This window comes from Medicago sativa, chromosome 8, assembly GCF_051527215.1.
Source record: "Medicago sativa cultivar Bolivia chromosome 8, Bolivia_mono, whole genome shotgun sequence".
In the NCBI taxonomy this organism is placed as follows: domain Eukaryota; kingdom Viridiplantae; phylum Streptophyta; class Magnoliopsida; order Fabales; family Fabaceae; genus Medicago; species Medicago sativa.
In genome coordinates this window covers 20,984,565-21,012,255 of record NC_140756.1, presented here as the reverse complement: position 1 = coordinate 21,012,255, position 27,691 = coordinate 20,984,565, and the positions used below count along the sequence as shown (strand labels likewise).

At 34.8% G+C, this 27,691-nt stretch overlaps 2 protein-coding genes across 3 annotated transcripts; both read right to left on the bottom strand.

Annotated features, from left to right (window-relative positions):
- Positions 1 to 15,404: 15,404 nt before the first annotated feature.
- Positions 15,405 to 16,835, bottom strand: LOC146897741 (uncharacterized). The gene is made up of 2 exons (XM_085736459.1): positions 15,828 to 16,835; positions 15,405 to 15,764 (listed from the first exon to the last, which is right to left on the bottom strand). Exons 1-2 carry the CDS (start codon positions 16,833 to 16,835, stop codon positions 15,405 to 15,407), a joined length of 1,368 nt encoding a protein of 455 aa, XP_085592585.1.
- Positions 16,836 to 21,022: 4,187 nt separating this feature from the next.
- LOC146897740 (uncharacterized) lies at positions 21,023 to 27,388 on the bottom strand. Of its 2 annotated transcripts, none has more exons than XM_085733128.1 (7): positions 26,428 to 27,388; positions 25,684 to 25,925; positions 25,373 to 25,443; positions 23,621 to 25,076; positions 23,380 to 23,519; positions 22,828 to 22,999; positions 21,023 to 22,097 (listed from the first exon to the last, which is right to left on the bottom strand). In XM_085733128.1, exons 2-7 carry the CDS (start codon positions 25,832 to 25,834, stop codon positions 21,463 to 21,465), a joined length of 2,625 nt encoding a protein of 874 aa, XP_085589254.1. In that variant the 5' UTR covers positions 25,835 to 25,925; positions 26,428 to 27,388; the 3' UTR covers positions 21,023 to 21,462. The 2 variants fall into 2 exon arrangements, with proteins under 2 accessions (XP_085589254.1, XP_085589255.1); XM_085733129.1 differs by having other exon boundaries at positions 25,684 to 25,898.
- Between the last annotated feature and the right edge of the window lie 303 nt (positions 27,389 to 27,691).

Sequence of the window (27,691 nt, the reverse complement as noted above, 5' to 3'; positions counted from 1 at the left end):
CCTTTTCAAGCATTTTTCCATCTTGCAATGCCTTAAAATTTCAAATGAATTTTCTTCATTCTGTATTGTTTTCAAATGTCTTCTAAGAACCATTGAACTTCAATTTTCATATTCTTGATCCTTCACTTGATGTCTTATTCTGCCGACTTACATGATTTCTCACTAAAATGACTCAAAATACATACGAAGTTGCATGACTTATGATGAAACTGAATTACAACGACTCGTATGAAAACAATACAAAAATTTCTTCAAACCATTGACAACTCCTCTAATTGACTTCTAATTTGCCTTCAAATGCAACGAAAGTAACTAAAAACATAGGTAAAAACATCAAATGTTATTTCATCGTCAACTACACTTTTTTTTCTTCCACTCTTTCATCAAGACATTGTATAGTTTCTAACTTCACTTTCTCTTGATCAACCACTTCTTCCATCTAACTCTTTTCAATTTGTAGGGTAATTTAAGATTGCATGTGAGCCTCTATGTTTTTGGTTGAGACTTGGCACACACTAATACTTCTCTAGGAGGACCTCTAATATCATTTGATTCGTGCTTCATCCTTTTTAAATCCTTGTAGGTTAGATATAAACTTCCTATCAATTCCACACTAATTTCTTCTTGCTCGAACACTACTCTAGTATGGTTCTTTTGTCTTAATCCTCTATACTGACCTATTGAGGGGGTCTACTTATGCATTACACCCCGTAGACTTACAATCTTGATATAAGAGTTCTATCAGTTCCATACTATTTTTTTCACAACTAATTCTCAATATAGTTCTTTTGATTTAGATCATCTAAGATATATCTACTGAGGGAATCTAATTCTACAATATTCATGGACATAGACTCACATGCTTGTGCTAAGAGAAATTTAAGTCTAGAGTTACTCTCATATAATTCTTCATATTAAAATTGAGGGTGTGGTTTTCAAATTTCCCATTCTATATCCGATATTTTGTGTTTCCATGGACAAGAAATTTGTTTCATTGTAAGCTCTTGCATGTTCAGTCCCGCAAAACGCATAATTTGTTTCATTGTGGCTGAACATTCTCTGCTTGCAAAAAGTTAAAATCCCAATGATCCATAATTAAGAGAGGACAATTTTCTTACAAAAAAACTATAGAGTAACTAATATTAAGAACAATAAATAAAACACGATATGAACATAATACACAACAAAATAGTTTCTTTTTTAAAAAAAAGATTAACAAAAAAGATCTTAACTAAATTAAACTATGAAATATGAAAATAAATTAGAATAAACCACTTTCAATCTCCGACAACGACACAGAAAACTTGATGCTTTTAAAAATAGTGTTTTATTTTCAAGATATAGTAAGTTCAAGTGTACACTACCACAACAAGTATAAAGAGTAGGCAAGGTATCAATCTTGGGAAATGAGATGGATAAGTTCTAATTATTTCCAAATCCTAAGTTTAGTTATTCAAGATCCAATGTGACAAATATCAATGATAAGATTTGAAGTTTTAACATATAAAATTAAAAGGTAGAAGTAAATAAAGCAAGTAAAAAAGATTTAGAGATTCTAGTTAAAAAGGGTGGTTAAGGAATTAACTTGGTAAAAATAGAGGTTTGCATGTAATAGATAGTTATAACTTCACAAGTAACAGGAAGTTGTAACTTCACAAGTAGCAAGATGTTGCAACTTCACATCGCTTCTTGGAGACCTCATGGTCTTGGTGATTTCTCAACACAACCTTCATGGCTAACTTAGGGGCACTACTCACTCGAGGTTCGTGGTTGCCAAGTTAACCATGCCACAATATTAAGGTCAAATCTCAACCATTTCTTTCCTCAAAAAGGTCGAGTTTGTTCCTATGGCAAGAAATATAAATAGACATTCAAAGTAGCCTTACAAGGTTCTTATCTATCTCGAGCATTAAAAATGTATTTTTTGTTTTATTTCTACCTCAAAGAATTTGGCAATAAAATAAAATTGTACGAATTCTATTTTAAAGACTAGCATTTTAACAACTTGTTTAAAAGAAGCAAAAAAGTTGTAATAAATCTAACTTACAAACATAATTATAACCTCATTATTCCCTCACCACAAAAGTAGTTTAGCTCATTATGAACTTAAACATAAAAATAGAAATGAAACCCACTTAACATTTTACTACTATGAATCTAAAACTCTGAGATCTAGCTATAATGTGTTGTAAAAATTGACATAGAATTAATTAATAAATAAAGATAATAATCAAGAAGTATTACTGCAATTATAAATATAATTCTCAGTCAAATAAAGAAGAAAGGAAGAACTTATCGGTTGTTGGCTGAGGCGTGCAAACGCACTGGGCTTAAGAGCATTTCGCCGCCACAGGTCAATCACCTGATGCAGTTGGCCTCAAAGCTAGTGCTCTCCAGGATACAACAGCCGCTTCTCACTAACACTGTACGTGAAATAGTAAGGGCACAGGAACAACTATTGGATGCTCACAGGAACAATAATACAACTCTCAAATATATGTGTATATGGGAATTGTCGTAGCTTTTTCTCTTCTATTCTTCAGACCTGTGAGGCATTGTTATTTATATCAATTGTTTTCATGTTAACGTTACACACCTTTTACCAAGCCAAAAAACGTGTTTGCTATTAATTAGATTTGACCAAGGAATAATTCAATGTGCCAACGGTATGTAACGTAAAACATGGAAAACTTCCTCACAGTATAAATAATTATGATATGATTATTTATTTAAGATATATATGAAACAATATATTAACTTTAAAATAAATTAATAATAAAAAATACAACATAATGATTTCAGGATGAAATGGATGAAGTTGTGCTGTGAAGAAAACTGATTTTAATTCTAAAATGGTGGCTACATTTTGTTGGAGGTAGAGTTAGGGTTGGCTGCCTCTGCTTCTATTCTTTTCTCTACACCACATCACACACTTGCAAATTAAGGGTTGTTTCCTTTTATAGTATAATGTCCTTCCTTATCCTTTTGTGCCTTTAGGTCTTTTTTTCATGAGGTGGTCTTTTTCCTAAACCATTAAACATATGAATATTCTTTATCCCTTTAGTGTACTATCAACACATTTGAGACTCCCACGTCTTCAGATCCAAGCTTTTGATTTTTTTGGCCCACCTCAGTTCATAGCCACTGAACCAGGTCTATAAGTTGTAAAACTGTAGCTTGCTATAATTTTCGTTCCAACGCTGCTACTTTGAACATCTTCACAACAAAACAAACAACTTGTCTAGAAAACCAACAATAACGAGCATAAATTTTTCTAAAACTTAATTAAACACTAGAAACTAAAATAAGGGTTTCTAAAACAATAAAAGACTAATGTTGAATTAAGGATAATATCGGCTTTGCATGGAGTCTAAGATCACATATAATGGAAGATAAATAAATGTAAGCAATATATTATTCGCTTATCAAGAGGCTAGGGGGTTACTATAAACATCCAGGATGCAAGAATTCATCATCCTGTTATTCTATATTCATGTATACTCTTCATAACTTATGTCTATATTTAGTTTTATGACGATTAACTAGATTTCTATGTTAATTGTTAGGTCATGTAGAGGACCGTCTCTGTAGCTGCTTGAACCATAACTCATTGAGTATCTTTGAATACAAATGAATTGCATAATTTTATTTAGTTAATAGTTGCTTTTTATGAATTTATAAATGTCAATAAATCAATCTAGATCTTAAATGACTATTAATCCTACCTTTTGGGACTCAAACTAATATTAATTGTTCAATATGTAATAGTTTTAGACATATTCTATTATGGCCTTTATGAAAAATGTTTTAACACACAATCAAACCTTCAATGATAACTATTTTTTTAAAACATATGATAACTGAGTAATTAATTGTAGACTCTAGACACAATTATCACCAAGTTCAAATCGATAGCACTGGATGAATCTGAACTTTTGTTTCTCTAAGTTCAATTTGATCACACATAGGTGAATTTGAACTTTTGTTTTTGTAAGTTCAATCTGATCACACACAAGTGAATTTGAACTTTTCAAATACACTATAAAATATATTCCAAAGATACAACAAAGGCTTGCGTGTATTTGCGATTAATATCTAATATTTTAGAAGTGAATCTTAAGGTGTGAGATGAATTCGATCTCTTTCAAGCAATGTGAACTTTTCTGCTTCTGATTTTTTTTAGATCATGTGATTCTTGATAGAAAAGGTTTTCGGTGAGAGATTGTGTTGTTGAGAAATGTGTTCTCATTTGAATAACGATACCCTATATATTGCTTCATACTTGGTGACTAAGCAAAGAACTAGTTGTTATTTTATCCTTTTGTGCTTTGCCTCTTGGACCAAGAAAGTCTTGAAACTAGCTAGTGTGCAATGCTTCTCAGCTTGTAATCTTCTTTTGCACCTTTGGTTATGTTTGAGTCATCATTCCTTTTGGTGTTGTATGACTTTCCCATTCCAAAATCATTTCTGATCTGCTTATGATCTTTGGAGTTTTAATCGCATGTATCCCTTTACTTGAAATTTTGATATACCTGATCTTCAACCTCAAGTATAGTTGATCTTCATTCCTTTTTTCAAAAGCTTCGATCCTAACTTTTGAGATGAGAATTAGTTAATGAGAACTAATTTTTAACTTCTCAGCTTAGTCATTTTAGAGTGCTTCTGATGTACCTATATGATCTTCTGATTTGCAATCAGAAGTGATTTTGATGTCTTTGTTGAAGTTGTTTTTTATTGAATGATTTTGTTCATGAGATTGACATCTAATTTCATATTCTTTGGCCAATCTTGTTCTTCAATTTTGTAGAGGCCATGAGATGCTTCTTATCATTCTGAAGTCATTCTTAGCACATGGTGATGTTAAGATTCATTTTTCTATGATATATGTGCATTTATAATATCCTGTTCTAAGTAACACACAAATAAAGGAATTTGACATGGGTCATAATCATATTGACCTTTTTAATTCAAATAAGTTTGCTGTCATTAAAACATCAAGTAAAGAAGGGTCTTGTGATTTATCTCAACAACATGTTGTGTTTTTGTATATATATTGTTTTTAGATCGTGATCCTCTACTTTATACTTGTAGAAATATTTGGGCTTGTGACATAGACTTTCTTGAGAGTCTTAGTAATGTGGAAATCGTGAAGCACTGAAGACATTGACGTTGCGAGGGAGATGACTTGGTTGGTGATTCTGAAGCGGTCGGGGTCGATGTCATTTGTGGATTTTTGTACCATGTCATCCCAGTTCATAATTCAAGATCAACTTAGGGTTCGGTTGTAGAGTCTTACTTATTTCCTTTCCCTTCTATCGTTACAAATGACATTATTTGTTAAAAATTAATGTTCTTACATGTTTTGTATTTTATTAAGTGTCTAATTTGTGAGTTGAGCTCATTGTTGGGAAAATGATTTAGCAAATGTGATATTGATTCAAATCGTTGTTTTTGGAAAATATTTTCGAATGAAAATATTTAATCTAAGTTTATTTAAGAAACGATTTCAAACTTTTCGTTGTTTCAAAAATAAAATAAAATAAAAAATACACCCTCGCTGTTAAAAATCTACGTGTTTATAGCAATTATCATAGTTCTTGTTTTGGAATGTATAGTTTATTGTAGACAAGATGTCTATTTGATTTCAACGTTAAAACAAGTAACAAATTTAAAAATTCATTTGAGGTTATATGTGTTGATTAATGCATAGTCTGGCGTATATATTTCTAACTTTTATGACATCTCTATATGATTTTAATGGTCAACAAGAAACAAATCTTAAAAATAACCATGAGTATTTTGAAACTTATTAATGTTACTATGCTTGGAAAAACATATCAATATATAAACTAAAGTAGTTTCAATGAAAAGTCAATGTTGAAACAACAAACATGGAAACATACATGAACTAGCAAAGAAAATACGGTGCAGTGAGGGGGTACATCGTTTCTTTCTATGATGACAAGCCACACATGTAATTTTGTTGAAGGTGGATGAGAGAAGGATGAAGATGTTGGGTTCTTGTGATGAGATAATGATGAATATGTTGAGTTTCTGAGAAGAGATAGAGTGATGCTAGAAGGGTCAAGACTAGACACCTTCCTTATATACTTATGATATTTTTTATTGTAACCGTAACATATTCATTATGGTGTAAATACGCATTCTTTATTTCATTTCATTTTTTACTTAGGGAGTGTTTTTAGATAATACAAGGTTTTGAGAGGATTCAAATCCTTATAGGTCAATTATATTTGTTGTTGAACTCGATAGCTATACAATGTCACGACAATTCTCATACACAACAAAATTTAACGGATTTTGGTGATTATCAAGTTTCTAACATCGCTAAAAATAATTTTCTGACTTGTTCGATTATTTACCATCATAGTTTGAAGTTGAATCTGATCTATTCAATTTGTTAGAAAGATCTTCTTGACGGTGAACTATAATTCGGTGATTAATGTGATATTTTCATTGGAAGAAGATGATGAAAGAAGCAACATCAACAATGGCATTCAACATTTCCATCACGACCTATCTAGTTATGATGCATGTTTCAACATTTTTTTTTTCAAAGTTTATAATTAAATGGATGGATGAGGCTCTCACATCTTAAATGTGAAGAAGTGGAAAGTATGAGGTTCAAACCCCAATCCTTTCTTAATATTGTCCTCGCAGCTACCCATCGAGTTGTACTTTTTTTTTTTGGTACAAACCCATCGAGTTGTACTTACGGAACAAGAATTGTTTATTTTTACAATTAGTAATACCTTGCCTTGATGTACTTTGGTTAGTATACTGATAAATATTTTGGTCCCATTCTCTATTCCCTGTTTATTTTAGCCTTTCACATTTTTATTATGTAACGCGGGCCCGTTATATGAGGTTAATTTTTGTTTACTTTTCATAGTAAATCAATGAAAACTTTTTTAATTGCATTTCAAATTAAAGTTTTTTTTTTTTTGCAGTCTCAATGACATGTATGATTTCAAGAGTTCTATTTAATACACGAAGAATGATCAAAAGAGGATTTTTCATGATATATATGAAAATAAAGTGTATGTAATTAAAAAAAATAATCTTTAACATATGTTTGAAGAATGAATTAAATTAAAGGTAATGTAAAACTAAAAAAAATGATTTATCTATTATTTAAAATTTCTTTTAAAGTTGATGATATATTAAAATATGTTTTTTTTTTGAAGACATAAAAATGGAATATATTAACACCGGCAATGCGAACTTCTCAGTACAAGGTGTACCGAAAAGAGCATCCCAAACAACAAAGTGTCATACAAAGTATTTACATGAACTACATGTCAGTCGATACCCAAACAGATTAAAGGGTCCGACCACCATCTCTGCAAACCATAAACAAACTTGGCATTATTAGCCTTCATCCACCATAATGAGTGGAATTTTACTTTATCTAAAAGCTGGACTATAGGAGTTTCGACATTATTAAATACTCTATTATTACGTTCACTCCATATGATCCAAATACCAAGTAGCCACAACAATTGAATAAACGAACGACGTGCTTTAGAGGGATCTGTATAGTGAATAAATTGAATAAAATGGTCTGTGATGCTAGCTGGATCGACTCCCTCCACTCCAATCCATGCCCTAATATGCTGCCACAATGAACCGAGCACGTTACAATGAATGAACACATGAGCTGCTGATTCCTCAATTCCGCACCCTGCAACACAAACAGCCCCCTCCGCTTGCACTATGCCGCGCCTAGCGAGGTTGATGTTGATTCTGGTCGGGAGCCTGTCCTTTAGCAAACGTCAGGCAACAATGGAAACCTTTAAGGGTACCTGCTTATGCCAAATGAGATTACTAGTTTCGTCCAAAGTGGACAAAACTGGATTTGTCAGAATGTGATAAGCACCTCGAACAGTATATCCATCATGGATGTCTGGATCCCACTGCCACCTGTCAATAGAATTAGCCTGCACAGAAATACCATCAAGTAATGTCCTACACTCTTCTAGCATTTCTTCCTCCCACATCCATAATCTTCTCCTCCAACTCCACGCCTCTCCCCCAACCTCCCAACCACGAGCACACATGTCAGCCACGGTACTAAATTTATTTGTTGCTAAAACAAACAGACGACCAAATCTTCTACACAACGGAACATCTCCTAACCATTTATCAAACCAAAAAAACGTGTTGGTTCCATCACCTACCACCTTCGACACCCTCTCGCCAAACCAACCGCCATCTACACCATCCACCTCATCCCTAATCTTCACTAATTCCCTCCACCAAGAAGAAACACTCCGGCCCCCAACCTCCAACCGCCCAGCCACCTCACCATATCTCGCCACCAACACCCTATACCAAAACCCACCTCTATCCACCAACATCCGCCAACACCATTTACCTAACAAAGCTATAGTAAACTCCCTCAACTGTCTGACCCCCAGCCCTCCATACTCCTTACCTAAACAAATAGAGCTCCAAGCAATCCAGGAAATTTTCCTGTTATCCTCACTCCCTCTCCAAAAAAATTTTTTAAATAAAGTTTCAATGGAAGAGATTATACCTGACAGAACTTTGAAGAAGGAAAGAGCGTAGACAGGAAGCGAGGTCAGGACAGACTTGAGTAGAGTTAAACGGCCCCCGAAAGAAAGAAAGCGACTCTGCCACTTCGATAGTCTAGACTTAATAGTAGACAACATAGGTTCCCAAAATAATAACCTTCGAGGATCACCACCAATAGAGAGACCAAGATACATAAACGGAATTTTATCCACTTTACAATTTAATATAGACGCCGCCTCAGTCAACCACGAGTTCCCAATATTAATACCAACCAATAAACTCTTATGAAAATTCACTTTCAAACCTGACATGTCTGCAAACAAATTCAACACCGCCCTTAATGCACGAACATTAGCCCAACTCTTAGACCCCAAAAGTAACGTATCATCGGCAAACTGCAAGTGTGACACCATCACCGAGTTTGAAGCACCAACCTCATAACCCGTATACAAATTATTCTCCACCACCGCCTTCATCATAATGTTCAAACCTTCAGCCGCAAGCAGAAAAAGAAAAGGAGAAAGAGGATCCCCCTGTCTGAGCCCCCTTTTCAGCTGAAATTCATCAGTAGGGCTGCCATTTACCAGAATGGAAGCAGTTGTTGTTGTCACACATTCTTTTATCCATTTCCTCCATAGCACCGGGAACGCCATTTTGTTCATTACCAAGTAAGTACCCCCAGTCAACCGAGTCATATGCTTTTTCAAAATCTAACTTAAATAACATCAACTCCTTCTTTGACTTACGTGCCTCATCTACCACCTCATTAGCAATTAAAACACCATCAAGTATCTGTCTATCCTTCACAAAAGATGACTGGGTCTCTGATATCAATCCTCCAATAACCTTACGCAACCGATTCTCTAACACCTTGGATAAGATTTTATACAGACACCCCACTAGAGCAATCGGTCTGAAATCAGTCAATCTCTGCGGACTATCAATTTTAGGAATAAGAACTATAAAAGTAGAATTGATACAGCGAGTCAATTTACCATTACGATGAAAATCAGATAAAAAACGCATCACATAACCTTTCAAGACATCCCAAAAATCCTTTATGATACCAAAATTGACCCCATCCGGCCCGGGACTTTTATAACTGTCACAGTCCCAAACTGCAGCTTTAACCTCATGTTCAGAGAACGGCTTAATTAAACTACCTCCTTCGGCAAAAGATAGACTCTTGAAAGAAAAATTCTCTACCCCGGCCTAGTAACATTTTGATTCGCAAAATGATCTTTGAAATGATTAAGAACTGCATCCCTGATAGGCTGCACACCTTCCACCAAATTACCATTCACCATGAGAGAAACAATTGCATTTCGACGTCTTCGGCTTGCAATAACTGAATGAAAATATTTGGAATAACATCACCCTCCTTCAACCAGTGAATTCTTGATTGTTGCCAACTTATACTAGCATTAACACGTGACAGTGAGTGAATATCCTGCGATATACCCCTCATCTCTTCGACCTCAGCATGAGACAAAACACCATCCTCCCCAGCTTCATCTAATTCTGACAACCAATTTTTTAGAGCATCAATCCTTCCGGGAATATTCCTCACATGTACAACATGCCACTCCTTCAAAGCGGACTTTAACAATTTTAATTTTTGTCGGAGCACAAAACCGCCCCAACCTGTGATTTGATACGAATTCCATTTCTCTAAAACATACTGCTTATACCCTGAAAGCTCTTGCCAACATCTCAACATTCTTGTCAGCCGGGGACCCCAATTCTCTTCATCAACAGACAACTGAAGCGGACAATGATCAGAGAGACCCCGAAGAAGGGCCACCTGAAAACAATTAGGCCATTGCAGACACCAATCTTCGGAGAGCAATAACCGATCTATTCTACTCATAGAAGTACCATCACCTTTAAACCAAGTAAACCGTCGCCCACATAAAGGCAAATCGATCAACCCATTATCGACAATGAACTGATTAAAATGAGGTGTCTCTTGCGCTAGCCCCATCCCTCTAGAAGACCGTCTTTCATCCACACTTCTGGTTGCATTAAAATCCCCACATACACACACCTTTTCCCCCCTCAGCAACTGTAAACTCTCTGATAAGGAAACCCATAACTGTTGTTTCGCCAAAGAATCGCAAGGTGCATAGATATTAAATAAATAGAACACCTCATTTGTCCGAACAAATCTACCATGAATGATGAGCACATGTTCCTTACTAACTGTCGACCACACTTCAACTTCATTAGTATCCCACAAAGTTAACAAACCACCCGAAGCACCCCTTGACGGCCTAAAAGAATACGCATACTTCAAATCACCCCACATCGACAAACACAGATTATCATCACAAACCGCTAACTTTGTCTCTTGTAAACATAATATGAAAGGCTTTTTTTCCACCACCAAATGCCGCACCTCCCTTCTCTTCTCAACACTCCCTAACCCCCGCACATTCCAGGAAACTATTTTCATTAGAAACACCCACCCCGCACACCCCCCACCACCACAACTCTTCCCCTACACTCCCCCATCCACCTCGGCCCTGTGAACCTCCACCAGAGTCAAAATTGGCCCCACTCGTACGTCTTTCGACCGAGATAAAATGTTGAATTTATTATGATTATTTCCTGGAAAAGAAATACCAATAGTGTTACCAATATCTTGAATATCATCCGCCTTTGTTTCTTCATTTCCACGTAAAACCACCCAATTTTTCCAATCATTACTAACTGAAGCCACAGAATCCGATTGCGAATTTGAGTTGGAACTATTCTCTTCTAGTGACCGAATTACTTTCTCCCTTTGTCGTCTCCGAGAAATAATTTTGTGTTTCAAAACTTTCATCGTTTTAGATCCACGTAAAACCTTCATAACTTCTTCACGATCTTTACTCGGCAACCTTGCCACCTTTTTCAAAGTGAGCACCGGATGTCGAAGTGCACCACTAACCTTTTTCTTTGTGACTTTAGTTTTCTGGCTGCCACTCCTTCGGCCTGTTTCAATACCCACCTTCCTTAGCCTTTTGTTTTTAGACGAAATGAGGCCGACATCACCTTTCTGAACATGCCGAAGCCAATCCACACTCCACGGGCCTGAGCTTAAGGACCTTTGATCTTGCACGTAACTTCTTTGAGAATGTTTCCGTCCTTTAATGGGTAACACAGCGCCATCTGCAGTTGCAAACTCAGCCTTTTTGTGTTGTTTCTCACCCTCGGTTGTCTCTAAATCACCCTTGTTCGTCTTCGGCTTCTCCTTCACTGTTGGCATAGCTGAGCCTTCCGAGGACACACGTTCCAGCTGCTGTTCATATAAAGCAGCCATTTTGTTAACAGATATTGGACTATCTCGTTGTCCCATCAATTCATCAACATTAACTTGACTTTTAAAATATGTTTATTATCCTTTCTTTCATCGAAATTTGTAAAAGCACTTATATTTTTAAATTAAAAGTCAAATTCTCAATTTCAGATTAAGTTCAAAACTAAATAGAAAACGCATTATAAGGGAGAGCATTGAAGATCATGTAAAAGAAAGTTCCATTGATGTTTTCAAAACGATAGCCACAAGATTGGCCATCTGATTGATTCAACAATAATAAAAAAAAAGATGAAAATCTCATACGAGTCCTTTTCTAAATAGAACAAAATACTTGCATAGGAATGCCTTCTGGTGGCGTTGCATCCTCATTAGCACCTAAATCAGACGATGAAGGAACCGCAAAAGCAAGGTCGACCACTTGAGGAGGTGATTTAGGGACAAGTACTATTGTTTCAAAGGGCTTCTTGGCAAGATCCCTCAAAGCTTTGACTTGATCTTCTTGCTGAAACTTCTCCACACTTTGCATCAAAGGACTCTTCTTCTTAGCCTAAAAAGCAAAAAAATAGATAGAGGATCATTATTCGAAATAAATTAGTTTGAAAAACAACATGTCAGACTATTTACCTTCATAGGAATAGGAACATGTGGCCTCATCCCCTTCTTATACTTGACGACAGGAGGTTTTTTGTACTTATTATAAAGTTTAAAGGCTGAAGGAGGATCAAGACCCATGTTTGATCAGAGAAAACAAGAAGCAAGGATCCCAAGCATTGCTATCTAATTCAATTGATTTATAAAGGATAATACTCAATCATTAGGCAATAAGGTTTTTGGGTTATATAGGAAGGAACATGATATTTTATTGGGTGAATGAATTGAAAAGAATAAAATATTGTTAATTAATGATTATTTTTTTGTTGACCAAGACAAGGTAATTTAACAATTTCTTTCTAGATTTACGATGCACTGATGACACTGTTCACATGTAACTCTTACATTTATGCCGCATCATCTAATCTTTCAAAAATCAACTGACAATAAAGCGCAAAGGGGCATTTGTTTACACCTAACATTAATTATTATTTTATCCGACATCGACAAATATGTGATTAAAGTGTAGACGAGGAAACATCCAAGTCGATAGAAGGTTATGCGAAGGCTAGGATAGTCGAGTGAGGGAGAGTCGATTTTCTCAAGTTTACTGACTAAGAAAGGTGGGTCTAAAGAAACACATATTTAGTCAAAGCTCAGTAGGACGGGATAATTACGCTGAAAATCCACACTCCATGTATATACCACCACTGACCATGAAGGGTGATGAGAGAGGAAACACATTCGTGGGAGCTGAACACCAAGGACCATGTCAACACAGTAACTGAGAGATTAATTGAGGAGAGGCTAAACACTGTATGCCACGTCGTTTAGCTAGTACAAATTATTTTTACATATAAACATTCTTTTGTACGTTGTAATTTGACACATCTAATCAAACACAACTTACTTAGCTATTTTTATCACTTTATTAGTCTGCCTTTATCTATCTGTTATGCTTTTCGTAGTTAACGCTCAAATAAATAGTTAAGAAACCCATAAATGAGAGATAAAGTTCATCTCTCACCATTAATCGCTTGAAAGAAGGGAATCACAATTAAGGAAATCAACATGAGCCTCAACTAAATTCTTGCTCCATCAACGGTTCAAAACTAACTTGATGATTTTTTTTGTTGTTATTAGTATATTGTTTTTTTAAAGGAGTATATTGTTTTTTTATTTGACCAAATTATACTACTATACTGTTAAAATATATTTTGTTATGATCAATTTGATTATAATATTTTTGTTCGTTTTACGCCTTCTTACATTCATATTTTGATCTTATATTATAATATTTGTTTTTGTCATTGCATTAAAATATATCATGGGTGTATGTCTCTTATGATCACATTCTTTAGATGATTTTTTATTTTTATGATTATAGTTTTTCAACCAAATTTAATTAGTACATTGCTTAAATTTTTTTGTTATGATTACTTTTGTTATAAGATTTTTATTTCTAGAATATCTAATTCGATGTTATATTATACTATATTATATTATTTTGTATACTCAATAGATTGAGACAAATTTAATGTAGTAAAAAAGTCAAATTATTTTGTCAAATCTATTTATTTTATTAATTACCAAATCTTAAAAAGTCTACCCTAGATATTATTATTTTACGATTAGATATATATTATTGATAATTTGATTTACTTTTTTTTTCTACGGGGATTTTGATTTACGTTTTCTAACAAGACTTTGTTAGTCAAATATTTTATAATAATATTCTTTTATTTTATAATATTATTATTTTTTGTTATGTGTGTGACGAAATATTTAAGAGGATATGCTAGCATTAAAGAACAATTAGCAAAAAATTGAACTTAACTAAACCCTAAAAAATTGTTTAATTTTGTCACTTTATACAAACTATGTTAGTGAAAAGAAATGATATTATTGAAGAGAAATGGTATGACACACGAGTAGTATATTTTTTGTCACTTTAATTTTTAATTGATCTAAAAAATTTCTTCAAACTCTTGTCCTTTTTAAAATTTTCTTTTACCAATTTTAGTTTATGTTTTTTTAACAAAAATTCACTTCGCATGTTTCAAAGTAACTTTTCTTTATGATATCTCATTGGTAAAACCTTGAGATTTTATTCGTTTGATAGTTTAACTATTTAATTATAGATTTAATTGGTTCTTTAAAAAAAAGTATTGATTTAATTGTTAAATTAAATATTTTTATTTATTATATATTTTTTTATTATTGTATTGGCTTTTTATATAAATTTTATTAATATAATGTTAAAATATTTTGTTATGATCACTTTGCCCATAAGATTTTTATTCCTTTCTGCCTTTTACATTCCTATTTTGATGTTATATTATAATTTTTTTAATGTTCAATGAATTGAGACAAATTTAGTGGGCTAAAATGATCAAATCAATTTGTTAAAACTTCTGATTTTATTAGTTATAAATGCCAAAAAGTCTTGTCTAGTTTTTATTTTTTTAATAGTGAGATATATCATGTTAATAATACGGTTAATTTTCTTTCAAAAAAATAATATGATTTTTTGTTTTACAATATTCGTTCTTTTACGATATTTATAATAATTTATACTTCTTTCAAGTTTTTTTTTTTAAGCAAGGAGAGAGACAGACATCAGGAGGCAACACCGACATCCCAACTAAATGGCACCCCGGGAAGCCTCTGTCCTATGTCTGTCAAACTCTAAGATTCAATAAAAAAGGGGGAAAAAGTCTGTACAAAAGAGAGGGGGGACTAGACCAAAACCCTCAAAAATAAGAAAAGCAAACAAAGCCAAAAAAGAGAAAAAAAAAAACAGAAAAAGACAAAGGAGATTTATAAAAGGTATAGAAATCCATATAAGTGTTTCTAACCAAATAGAACTTTGAATCCCATAACTCATATTCGCCAATTTGTCCGCACAGCTGATACCGTCACGAAAACCTACGGACAATCCAATAGAACAGAATCATTTGGAAGATGGAGGACCACCCTTTGCACAGGTTTGATAGGGCGTGCCAATGACTTGCTTTTTACGATTTTTCTTATGCGCCTTTGTAAGAACTTGAGTGAAGCCTTCCTCAGTCATTCGTTGATCATATTCACGTATTCTGGCCCATAAATCAAGGCCATCCTGTCTGTTTCTGCTGATATGAACTTGTTGTAGTACAGGTGGGCTTACCTCTGCTTGTAGTACAGGTGGGCTTACCTCTGCTTCATTTGTGATATTGTTTGCTGCATGTTGGAGTTGTAAGGCATCATGGTCTACATCTGCAGCAGTGGAGTCTTTGTCATTTCCTCGATCAACTATGTTTTCCTCAGCATCTATCTCCTCTAACACATGTATAGAAGTACTAGGCAGCCGGCCGGCGCGAGATGTAGTAACTTATGCCTGATCCTCAAATTCGAAAGTAACTTCAAGCTCTTTATTGACAGTATTCAAATTTTCCGAAGGAGAAAATGTATCCCCTTGTTGCGCCAAATTTTCATCTGCAATGATATGTTCTGCGACATCATCCGCTTGTAAAGATGCTTCCAAAGCTATAAAAGTCGCGGTTGATGTGTTGTTTTGCACGGGCACTTCCTTCTCGAGGGATCCTAGATCCGGTGAAGCAACCGGTTCTGGATGTGTTTCCAATTGTTGCAACAGAACTGTCTCTGAAGGAGCTACATCCTCCATGGTTGTCTGAATAGAAGGGACAACCATAGCTGAATTGTGAGGTGCTGGAGGTGGAAGTACCGCTGCTGTCGGTTCTGGAGGTGGAGGCACCTTTGCAGTCATCGCTGGAGTCACATCTTGTTGAGGGCCAGCGAATGCAAGAGATGACCCTATGCCGGAAGGGTTTTCAGTAGTAGGAATCCATGTCTGTTTCTTCATTGGTACTGGTTTTTTCCCTTGTGCAACTAATTGTTTGTGAGCCGTATTGTCCTGGCAGGGGAAAAGCCATCTACAAACTGTGACGTCATGGCCAATGTTTTGACAGTGTGAACAAAAATCAGGGAGCCACTCATAAGCCACCTCGACATTAAAGGAGTATCCTTCTCTTACAACCGTAATTTCATGAAACATCTTGCCAGAAAAATCTATGTCGACTAGGATGTGAGCATAGTGTCCAAAAAATCTCTTGATCGTTGCATTATCAATAATGAGCGGTGTGCCCACGACACTAGCAATTTCACGTAACGTCCTATCCATCCAGTACTCTTGTGGCAATTCCAACAAACGAATCCACACTTGAGCATGAGTATTCCTATGCTTATTCATGTTAAAATCTTTGGTCCATTCGAATAATCGTAGAACCCCAGGCTTGAGATGTAAGGTTCCTGAGGCCCACACCATGCGCAAATCAGCGTCACTAGCAAATGTGAATTCAAAAAATCCCCTCCCTAGGGGCCTCATGCTCCATTCACCAGACGTCTTCCACTGCTTTTGTAACTTTAGTTAAATATCCTTGGTTGTGTAGGGTTTGTCTCCCTTGCTTAGTACCAATCGACCCCGTAGGTTATGCTTGCAGCCTTTTTCATAAATTTGCTGCGAAATTGTGATGCTCACCGACTCCCCTCGAATCAAAGGTTTAGGCAAGTTATCATTAGAGGATGTCGTTGGTGCGGCTGTCAGTGCTTGCGCGAATGAGATACGTTGCACAGGTTTGGAAGGTGGAGGAGCCGCCATTGCTGAAGAGATTGGTGGAGCTGAAGGGGCGGACAGCTCAGCCTGCCAGTCAAATGGCATGGCTGCAGCCGTGAAAAGGTTATTGAAACTAGGGTTCAAATTTATGGAATCTAGGAATCTTAGGATTTAGGAACGGTGATGAACAGTGTAAAGATTGCTTTAGTACCAATTGAAAGTAAGTAACAATGGAAAAGTTGAAAGCTTACAAACAAAAGAATTCCACCGACTGAATCATCAATTGGACGGTGGCGCTCTCATGTTGTATTTTCTCCAGATCGCCGCAATTCCCAAAATTTTGTAACCTTTAAATAAATCTTCAAGTTTTTTTTATCATATATAAAGAGAATACATATTTTTGGGTGGGATTTTTCACTTTCAATTATACACTTAAATAAATTTGACTATAAGAATACTCTTTTGTTGGTGTTGTTCAAAAAGATAAGAATTTATATTATATTTGTTATATTGTTGGTATCATCGAAAAAAATATGAATGATTTGCTACAATATGAAAGTGCAAAATATCTATTATCTATACCTTTAATTTTGATCAAAATCAAAATTTCATAAAAATTATTATTCGTAATTTATACGAGTTATCACAATAAGAAGAGCGGATAGACAGACACGTAGTGCCCTTTCGAATGCTAGTAATAATAATATTTGTTATGTGTGTGATGAAATACTTAAGAGGAGATGCTAGCAATATAGAAGAATTAGAACAAATTGATCTTAAATAAAACATGAAAAGGAATTGTTTGATCTTGTCACTTGGAAAGGGTGTACAAAGGATGTGTTAGGTGAAATTACATGTGATCCATAACCAATCCGGACATTAGATCGGGTCAAATTTTAGACGCGTACACGCCCTTAAACCTGATGAGATACAAGTATAATAATAATAATGAGACAAGTTTTTATCGGGTGTTTTAAAAAAAAAAAGAATTAATCAACAAGTTTTTTTTTTTTTTTGCAAAAAATGACTTTAAAATTATTGATACCCTCGTGTTTTTCTTTAGCAAGGAAAATATATTAAATAAAAAAAGAAAGTACAAAAAGTTGGGTGGATATTAACCTGACCCAACAACCATCAAACCTAAAGGGGTACTATAACGAAGATTAACAAAAAAAAGTGGTATATCATAGCCAACTAGATCAAAATCAAGCGATGAACCCAAATGCGTTTTAAAAAAATACACATCATCACAAACTAGTGAGTCAAACATGGGACCCAAAACCAGATTCTAAAATAAATAGATGTGTAAATAGCCATAAGCATTGATGAACCAAAGGAACTAGAGACGTGGCTGGGTGAAATCAAACCCATCTTTTGACGAATAATGTATGAATCAACCGCCAACACAGAAAGACTCATGAACCCACAACCCCTGTAACAAAATACAGCAACATTACCATCCCTTTTGAGCCTAACCAACCTTGCACACAACGAACAAGATCTGAAAATCCAGTACGCCGATAACAAGATTTTTCATCAGAACCTATACAACGAAGAATCGAAATTCCAACTGCATATTAAAAGTAACCAACCATCTAATCAACAACTTCAAAGGGACCACAATGTCGGATCTACAAAAATAGAACAAGTTGAAATAGAGCAAACAACAAGGGGTGGTGCAACGACGACGTTGTCACCTACCTTAACGACTTAGAACACTTCTAGAAATATATCTTCCCATCCCCTATTAGCAACACAGACTCGTGAAAAACGCGTTTCAGAAACAAGTATGGAGTCAACACCACCCATATTTAAGCAACCGTTCCTCCAGGCGTGAATGAGGCATAACCGGAAGCGAAAACAGTGAACATGAACATCAAGAACTGTAATGCTTGTAACACCACTAACCATCAATAGAAATCATGATGCATCAAAACCTCCCAACCCTTTGTATACCTTTTTTTTGACCGAAACAAAGTTAACTATTATCATTAATCATCCAATGTTCAATACAAGAAGGATAAGAATCAAAAATACGGTGACTAGCCCAAGAACAGGCCGCCCAAGCTAAACTATGAGCAACCATGTCCGCTTGTCTCCGAACAAACTTCACCTCGAAGTTGGAATGTAAAGATAACTGATAAATAATACTAGAAACAATAGCATAGAATTCCGAAACCCCTTTGTATACCTTGAAACAACGACGACTCAGAGGACGAAAATTTGGAAAGAATCTTGGGACTTTGGGAGGGAGAACAAATCTTGTCACACCGCCACCCAAAGAGGTGACATGATGAATGGCAAGTATGGATTTGGTAGGGTTTAGGACCAACGACTAATAGGATTTTGAGACTTGTAGAGAGAAGATGAAGTTGTTTTTTCTAGGGAGAAGAAGCAATTTTATCTCCAATACCCTCATGCTTTCATTAGTAATTAATCCTCAAATAGAGAGAAATGGTTATATCAATTGAAGAAGTGATAACCATTATACAATTTATGACTTTGTTGTTCATTACATATATTAAACTTCATCATGCTGTAATATATCACCAAGATGTAGCAATACATATAAAAGTGCATAATTAGTTAATGTTCATAATCATTTGAATTTGAGCAAGTGATTTCTACTAATTATATAATCTAAAAATAACTCAGTTAGGCATAATTGACAACAAAATCGACCTTTCAAACTTTTACCAAGAACCCTTTGTACAAGAAGTTCTATAGAAAATAATTGTTAATGCCACAATGCATAACATAATGATTAACATGTGATAGAGTAGAGACTGATTCAGTCATAAAATAATAGTAAAAATATATTTGTCCTCAAACTCATTTGGGACGGAACGGGTAATCCAAACCCAATCTCTATTTTAACTTTGTCCCATTCTTGTCCCTAATGGCCCCTAATGGCCTCTGTCCTCGATGTTCATCCTTTGATGAGTCCTTCCTTCATTGCATCAGAGACTATGCGGCCTCCAAGAACCTTTGACATCTTATAGGTTTCACATCTACTGATTTCTTCAACAATATGGACTGTCATGATTGGCTCATGCATGGCTTTACCTCAATCAATTCCAAACATCTTTGATGTTGGAGTGTGGTGGTCTTCAAGAAATAGAAACTCTACTCATTTTTCAAATGCTCTGATCCTTACTTACCGCCTTGCAATGGAAGCTAGAAATTTGTCCACCACCCTGATTTCCCGCAAGTGAATTTCATCTAATCATATCTCCACAATCATCAATATTGATGGTAGCTGTTTTGAAAATCCCATCAGCGCAGGCTATGGAGGCTTACAACGCTTTTCTTCCGCGACATGGATTTCAGGTTTTTTAGGCTTCAGGGGCTTTTGTTGACTAGAGAGACGAACTTACAAGATGGACCATATTCATCCCCCAGACCCTTTGTGAAGATAATAGTTATGTTGACTTCTTAGCTAAACTTGGATCTTCGTCCTCTCCTCTTCCTTCTCTCCTTCTCCTCCTCCGACGATCTCTTGATTTACACCTCTCATCGATCAGACTTATTTGACCTTATAGCAGCATACTCCGCAGGTACTTGGTTCCGTACATTGTAGTTTTCTTTTTAGTGTTTTTCTTTCTTAGTTTGTAACCAAAAAAAGAAAAAAAAAAGAAGAGGGGATCAAATGAGATCCATGTGTCAAACTTTATTTGACACCAAATTTGAACCATTTATCATTTATAACTCAAAGGTCAATATTAATTCACTTAAATACATCATCTGAGCTTCTAGCAAGTGGTTATCTCTGTTATAATAATATCATAACATAGTAAGAGATATATTTAGATTTTTTTTGAGAGGATGAGATATAATGAGATATCTATGTAACATCTAAAAGCTACTTAAAAACTGTAAGAGGCAAGAAAAATTGTTCACATGCTACTTAGTGAAAACTTTAAAGAAGTTTGCAATTCCTAACTGCACTAATGTCACAGTTTCATAACTCTTTTTGTTTTATTCCTTTTGAAACTCCAAAAATCTGAGTTCACGATTATTTCTAAACTTGTACATACAATATATTATCAGTAGAAAAAAGATATACAATAAGTAATGATGATGATATCAAACAAAACCATGACACACCAGCTAATATAATCAACATATCAAATTATACAAAATCTACAATACCTAAACCCTTACTAAGTAGTGAAGTGAAAGCACACACAAAATGAAACTGTTACTTTGTTATTTCAAACAAGAGAAGCATCTTTTATACTTGAGTAAGAAGAAGCAGTTCCAAACTAGCTTTCTATTTACTTCTTCTGACATGTAGTCCTTTATTTTAGTCTTATCATTCACCATGAAACTGTTTAGTATTCGAAAGTTCCTAGTATGCTTTAGCAGGTGGTATGAACAAAAAGTAATCGGTTTTCTATTACACATCGGCACTAGTCTTGCAGTCGTTATGCTCATAACTTCCCCCTTCCTGACTCTTACTTACGCAGCCAAGTATTGTATCTTCCATCAGATCTGATAGAATGGCATCGCCTAGTTCAAAACCAACTGTTTCGGCTTCAAATCGAAGGTCCATCCATGACCCACATTTTTCCATGTCTTTCCTAACAATTTTGTCCAACGTGTGCGGCGGGGGCATGGGAAGTAAGTACCAACAGACTCCTTCCGAGACCATGAGAATAACCGTTTTCATATTTGGAGTTGGCTTTATGCTAGGACTTACAAATGATACAAAAGGTGAGGCGCCGAAGTAATCGCAACAAACCCCTGTGAGAATTTCATTGATACATTCATATAGGAGTTTCTGATCATGGCATAGCCGGTTTGGTGATAACTCTACCTGATCAAACAAGGAAGGGTCTAGCATCTTGTCTGAGGAAAGGCATTTCATCAACAATTGATCACTTGTCAATCCAGAGGCTTGCAGGACTGCTTTGATGTAATCATATATCGATCTGTTTTCTTCGATACAATATTTTTCTCTTTTGATTTGATTCACAAGAGAAGAATCTTGTTCTTCGAATTGAACATGTAGTGGTTGTACAGGTACTTCAGCTGAAAATCATGAATTAACATTATGCCAGATTAAAAGTAATATGGAATACATATGGTATGCTACTCAGCATAGTTATCAATTCGAGGTTCAGATTGTGAGTCGGAAAACCTATTTTCCAAATGGCAAATTGCATCTTATTATGAATCATAAGATACACCACTATAAGAATTAAGTAAAAACAAGCTGACCTAACAAACATGTAAGCTAATATATCATCAAAATAGTTCAAGATTCAAGTCATTATTCGAATGACAAAATAAAAAGTTGCTTGATAAGTTGACACATAAAGAGGTCCACTATACTATGTTTAGGTAGTGATTCATTAGAACAAATAAGATTCATCATAGAAAATCGAGATTCATTATAATGAGTCGGATTCAAGATGAGATTCATGTCCAATATATACACACTAAATATTTCTATCGATTGAGTTCAGTTTTGTATCAGATCGAGATACCACTCGCATGTATCACAAGATACTAATAACCATGCTAGTAAGTATTATTATTATCATCCTGATAAATCCCTAGTAAACAACTCCAACTTTTGCTTATTTCCAATGAAAAAAAGCTAAAAGACAACACTATGCAAATAAACAAATATGTTGAACACTATTTCTGAATCAATTTATGAAATGTGCTTTCATTAGCACTTATATGACAAGTGACTCTGCTATAAGCACTTAATTAAACTGTTTATCCAAACAGGGCCTGAGTGCATGATGCTTACCAGGTTGACATCTGGAGTTCCCAGAGCAGGCATCATCCTCTAAGAATGGTGCATCTAGAACAGACACTGGACTTGGCCGCCCGGATGCATCTGTGGTAATCTCTTGCTCCTTACTGTTCCCAGTGATTGAAGAGTGAGAGGGAGATGGTGATTGGTTTTGTTCTGTTACATCCTGCAGAAAGAACAAATGACAGTTTGAATAAAATTTAATAAATACAAGAGTTTACTCCACCAAAGAAAAAACCATAAAAATATAACATTCAATAAAGGACTAAATATGATTTTAGTCCCTATAAAATTATGAATTTTTAATTTTAACCCCTACAAAAAATTAATTCAATTTTAGTCACTATTTTTATTAATTTTTACAAAAAATTAGTGCTTCTAGTCTTTGTAGTTTGTTCCTATTAAAGCAAAGCAAGGAATAAAATGGAAAAAGTTAACGTAGGGACTAAACTTGAGAAATCGTAATTTTGTAGGGACTAAAATTATATTTAACCCTTACATAAATCATCAATTTATGTAAAACTGTAATGCAGACAGAAATACCACCTGCTCCAAACATTGAGAAAATTCTGCAGAGTCAGAACTTTCTGAGATATCATGGCTTTGGTCAGCACTTTCTGCAATGAGGCCAACTGGTTCTGAGGAAGATTCTACATTAGTAATCTCTTTTGCAGATTCTACATCCCCTGCACAGAAATTAAGAAAAGGATAAATAAAAAAATAAAATAAACACAACAGATTTACTATAGCATCTATAACTTAAATCATATATTTTTGTACATGATACCTTCAGTAACTATCTCATCTCTAACAGGACAACAATTTTCTTCTTTATCAACGTGAATTAGGCCGTCTGAGAGATTTGAGTCGGACTTAATTTCTTGTGATTTATTGTTATAGTTTTCATCACGAAGTCTTGTTTTTGCGGTCACAAAATGATCCTCCCAATCCCTTCTAGGACTACTAAGTGGAGAAAAGTTGTAATCAGGAAATGATATTATTCTTCCTAGGGTTTTGGAATTTTGCCTGCTTGACAAGCCCATCATATTCTCATCTTCATTACCTACCATCTCACACAGATGTTTCTTAGCCTCGATATATAAATTAGAAACACCTTGTTTCGGATAAATACCCTTTTCACGCTCCACAATCGCTTCCAAATCTTTATTAGTACCAGTCTTGTCTCCTTTAGTAACACCGGTTGAAGGCCTCGCGATTTTTTCAATGAAGAAATGATCTTTATTAGGAGATCTCATTCCGACATTGTCTTTACCAATGGCTTTTCCATGTCTCTCCCTTCCTATAGCATTCTTTAATTTCTTTTTTATCTCTGTAAGAGAAAAATGTGAACTACCTCTCACAGAAGGAGAATTGTACTTGACAGTATCATGAGAATCTAGAGATGAGGCGATGTTCATTCCAGTTTCGGAATTTGCCGATCCAATTGATCCCGGCTTTAGAATGACAATTCTATTTGAAATGTTGGTATTTACATTTTCATTTGTTGAATTTTTCGATTGTGACTTCACCTTTTTCCTGAAAAAGTTATGCTTCTTGTGGTTAACAATCTCGCCAATTTGTTCTTTATTTCCATGATCTTGTTCCGAGAAGTTGGAATCGTTGTCTTTCACTCGATGAGAATTCTCAAACTCTTGAACACATTTCAATACAAGTGGATTTGGATTTTGTAGAAATGCAAGAAACAATTCCTTATCTGAACTTATAAGCTGAAGTGCTTCCATTATTTCATCAGAGAAAAGAAACTTTCTAGCTTCCTCCAGATTTTTTCCGTTCAATATCATCTGATTCACAAATTCACGAATCGCATCTCTTGAATGTGTTTCGGAAACAACATGCTTCTGTTTCTGGTTTGGTTGACCATGCTTTTTTACTTCTCCATCATTGCCATTCATCATAGAACACACATCTTTTAGATTACAAAACTCTTCGATTATTGTATCCACATCAAGATTATCTTTAGATTGCTTCCTTGAGTGCTGACGATGCGAAGTTTCAGATTTCGATGTTGCGTCCAAATTTAAATCATCAGTGATATCGCGTTTTTTCTCGGAAGATTTCTTTTTTCTTTTGGAATCTAACTTCAGAAAAACTTCACGCCTTTCAGAATTATCTATATTCTTCATTGCATTTTGATCAGTGAACATCTCTTCTTCTATGAGTTTCTTCACACTAGGCTTATTAACAATAGTTCTCACTGTTGGTCTTTTACTCTCATCACCGTCCTGAAACATTCATGATGTAGTGATGTCAATAAATGCACTAGCATCTTTACTTACATCCTAGTGTTAGTGTTGTTAAATAGCGGGCTAAAGCATATAGCGGAATTTAAACAAATCTCTATTGTTCCATGATACACTATTTAGTACAAAATGTTGTCGTATAGAGGCTTCAGTGGTGCTATATCACGTAGCGGAATTTGAACAAATTGCTTTTTTCCGCAATCCGCGATTGACACCACTCAGTATTTTTTTAGTTTGAAATTGATGAGTTGCATTAAAATATGGATAGAAAGACTTACAAAAGTGCCATGACAAACTTCATCCATATCGCTCAACGCCTCAAACTTATTCTTAGAATGTACAACACCACCTGTAAGAAAAAAGAATTCAAATTTCAGCAGACACAACCATTAGAGACTGGGAAAGCATATTTTTATGAAAGATTTCAACTTGAAAACATTACAAAACAAATGCTTGACATTCGAACATCAGTGACTGCACGATTACTCAACATATACTCATTTTGTTATTGATTTTGCATATAGAGAGACCAAAAGGAGCATCGTTGTAAACTTTGTAAAGATCTAAAAATGTTAAGCACAATTCTTACCTTCAGAGTGCTTGCTGCTTCGTCTCTTATCCGCAATCAACTTCCTAGTAGAGTGACCATGGCGAAAATCAAGCATGCTAATAAATCCCCACATACATCCCGCCTTATCTTTCTCATACCGCACAGCGCGTCTTTGAGACTTCTTTGCCATGATGATTGAGCACACTGCACTTCTTTCTATCCTCTTTTTCTAATAGTTCTAAGGTTACTTTGGCCTACACGTCAAAGGCAAGATTGCAATCCTGAGAGATTAACAAACACATTCAACAAATAAACGCAGTAAAATGTAAACAAAAAGCCTATCATCACTCTCTCTAATGCCTCTGAAAAATCATAGTTCATTTATAACACCATAATAAAGGGATAAATGATTCGGTGAATATATTTATTAAATCAATTCATGTAGATCTAGGGTTCAAATCCTCAAAACTAACAATCCACTAACTCCCTAACATTTTCCTATTAAAAAAATGCAGATAGCTTATTACATGCAGAGAGGTCTAAATCTTAGTCACACAGATCATCATCAAAATCACAACTCCTTGGAACACAAGAGACAAAAAGAAAACAATCATACAAAAATGAGATATAATTGCTACTAAATTAACTAACTAATGTAAACAAGAATTGGACATTTTGGTAGATTATGGATAATGCATCTAAATTAAACCACTATTCATGTCATTTAGTGAGAAATGAACAATCACAGAAGAAAAAAACACAGAGGTTGCTTCAATTGAGTACCTCTAATTCTTAGCCTTTTGGACTCATCAACACGGTGAAGAAATAAAAAACAAGATGCAGCCTGATGAATCTACTCTTGAAGCATCAAACAGTTCCAATTTCAATCCCTCAAGTTTCCCAATTGTGTAAAGCTCAAGCCATTTTAGCTTCCTTTGGAGGATAAGGTATCAAATACCAATGAATTATGCAGTTCCACATATAAAGCTGAAAATTCCAGAAATCTTGATATTCTCTAAGAAAAAGTCCAACTAAGATAGATAGCTAAAAAGGTTCAACTTTTTCTTAATTGAAAAAGAATCAAAGACTCACACAGCTCATTGATTCCCCTTTTGTTCCAATAAATGTTCTGTCAATGATCAAAACTTGATGAAGAAGTTTTAAAATCACAATTAAAGCTTATCTTAATTTTTTTTTTCAAATTACTCAAATCAAATCCAAATTTCCACAATCACCAATTCAAGCATAATTCTCTCCACTTTTGTTGAATAATTGAGTCATTTCCACAAATAAATGGTGCATATTCTTCTTATCTCCAACAATTCAGCTCATGGATCATTCAAATTCCAATCAGTTCTTACCAAATTGTTGTAATTCAAAACTCACAATTGAAAATTCACTCTCAAGTTACACCATAAAAACCAAAAATGAATCATAAAAAAAAAAAAAAACTTGTGACCCTCTAAATCTCAATTTTCACAAACAAAGTAAAATTCTTCATGAAAAACTACATTCACTCAAAGAGAATATTAGCATCAAATTATTCACCACCCAGATGAAAAAAATCAGACTTTATCAACTTGGCATCACTAATACAGCAAAAAAGTGAAAAATATGGTAATTCAACACCGACCCATGATTGTTTAAGGCATAATTCAAATAAGGGTAGCCATTGAATATTGAGAAAAAGTGGATGAAAAGAGAAAAAGAAAGAAAGAGAGAGAATTTGTTGGTTGGATACTATGGGAAGGAAGGAAAGTGAAAGTGGAGAGGTTTACAATGTTGTCGGGTGACACTAAAAAATGGTCATAGTGATAGCGTAGTACATGACAGTTGATTGTGGGACCCACATAAAAGAGTGTTTTTGTTGTGAGGGACAACAATGGTTTGGTTTGGGATATGTCTATTTTCCTCTTGAGTTTTTTTTTGGGGAATTAGTCACTTTAATCCCTGAATGGGGAACGATTCGTCAATTTAGTCCCTGAATGCAGATAATATGCAAAACAGTCCCTGCATGGTCAATTTCAGGGACTAAAGTGACTAACGA

Excerpts from the sequence above, each read along its gene's own strand:
- LOC146897741 (XM_085736459.1), bottom strand. The coding sequence starts at position 16,835 with ATGAGGCCCCTAGGGAGGGGATTTTTTGAATTCACATTTGCTAGTGAC. Across the intron at positions 15,765-15,827 it reads CTTTCGAATTTGAGGATCAG|ATAGATGCTGAGGAAAACAT; the intron begins GCATAAGTTACT and ends GTGTTAGAGGAG.
- LOC146897740 (XM_085733128.1), bottom strand. The coding sequence starts at position 25,834 with ATGGCAAAGAAGTCTCAAAGACGCGCTGTGCGGTATGAGAAAGATAAG. Across the intron at positions 23,520-23,620 it reads AGATGAGATAGTTACTGAAG|GGGATGTAGAATCTGCAAAA; the intron begins GTATCATGTACA and ends ATTTCTGTGCAG. Across the intron at positions 23,000-23,379 it reads TTTCTCAATGTTTGGAGCAG|GATGTAACAGAACAAAACCA; the intron begins GTGGTATTTCTG and ends TTCTTTCTGCAG.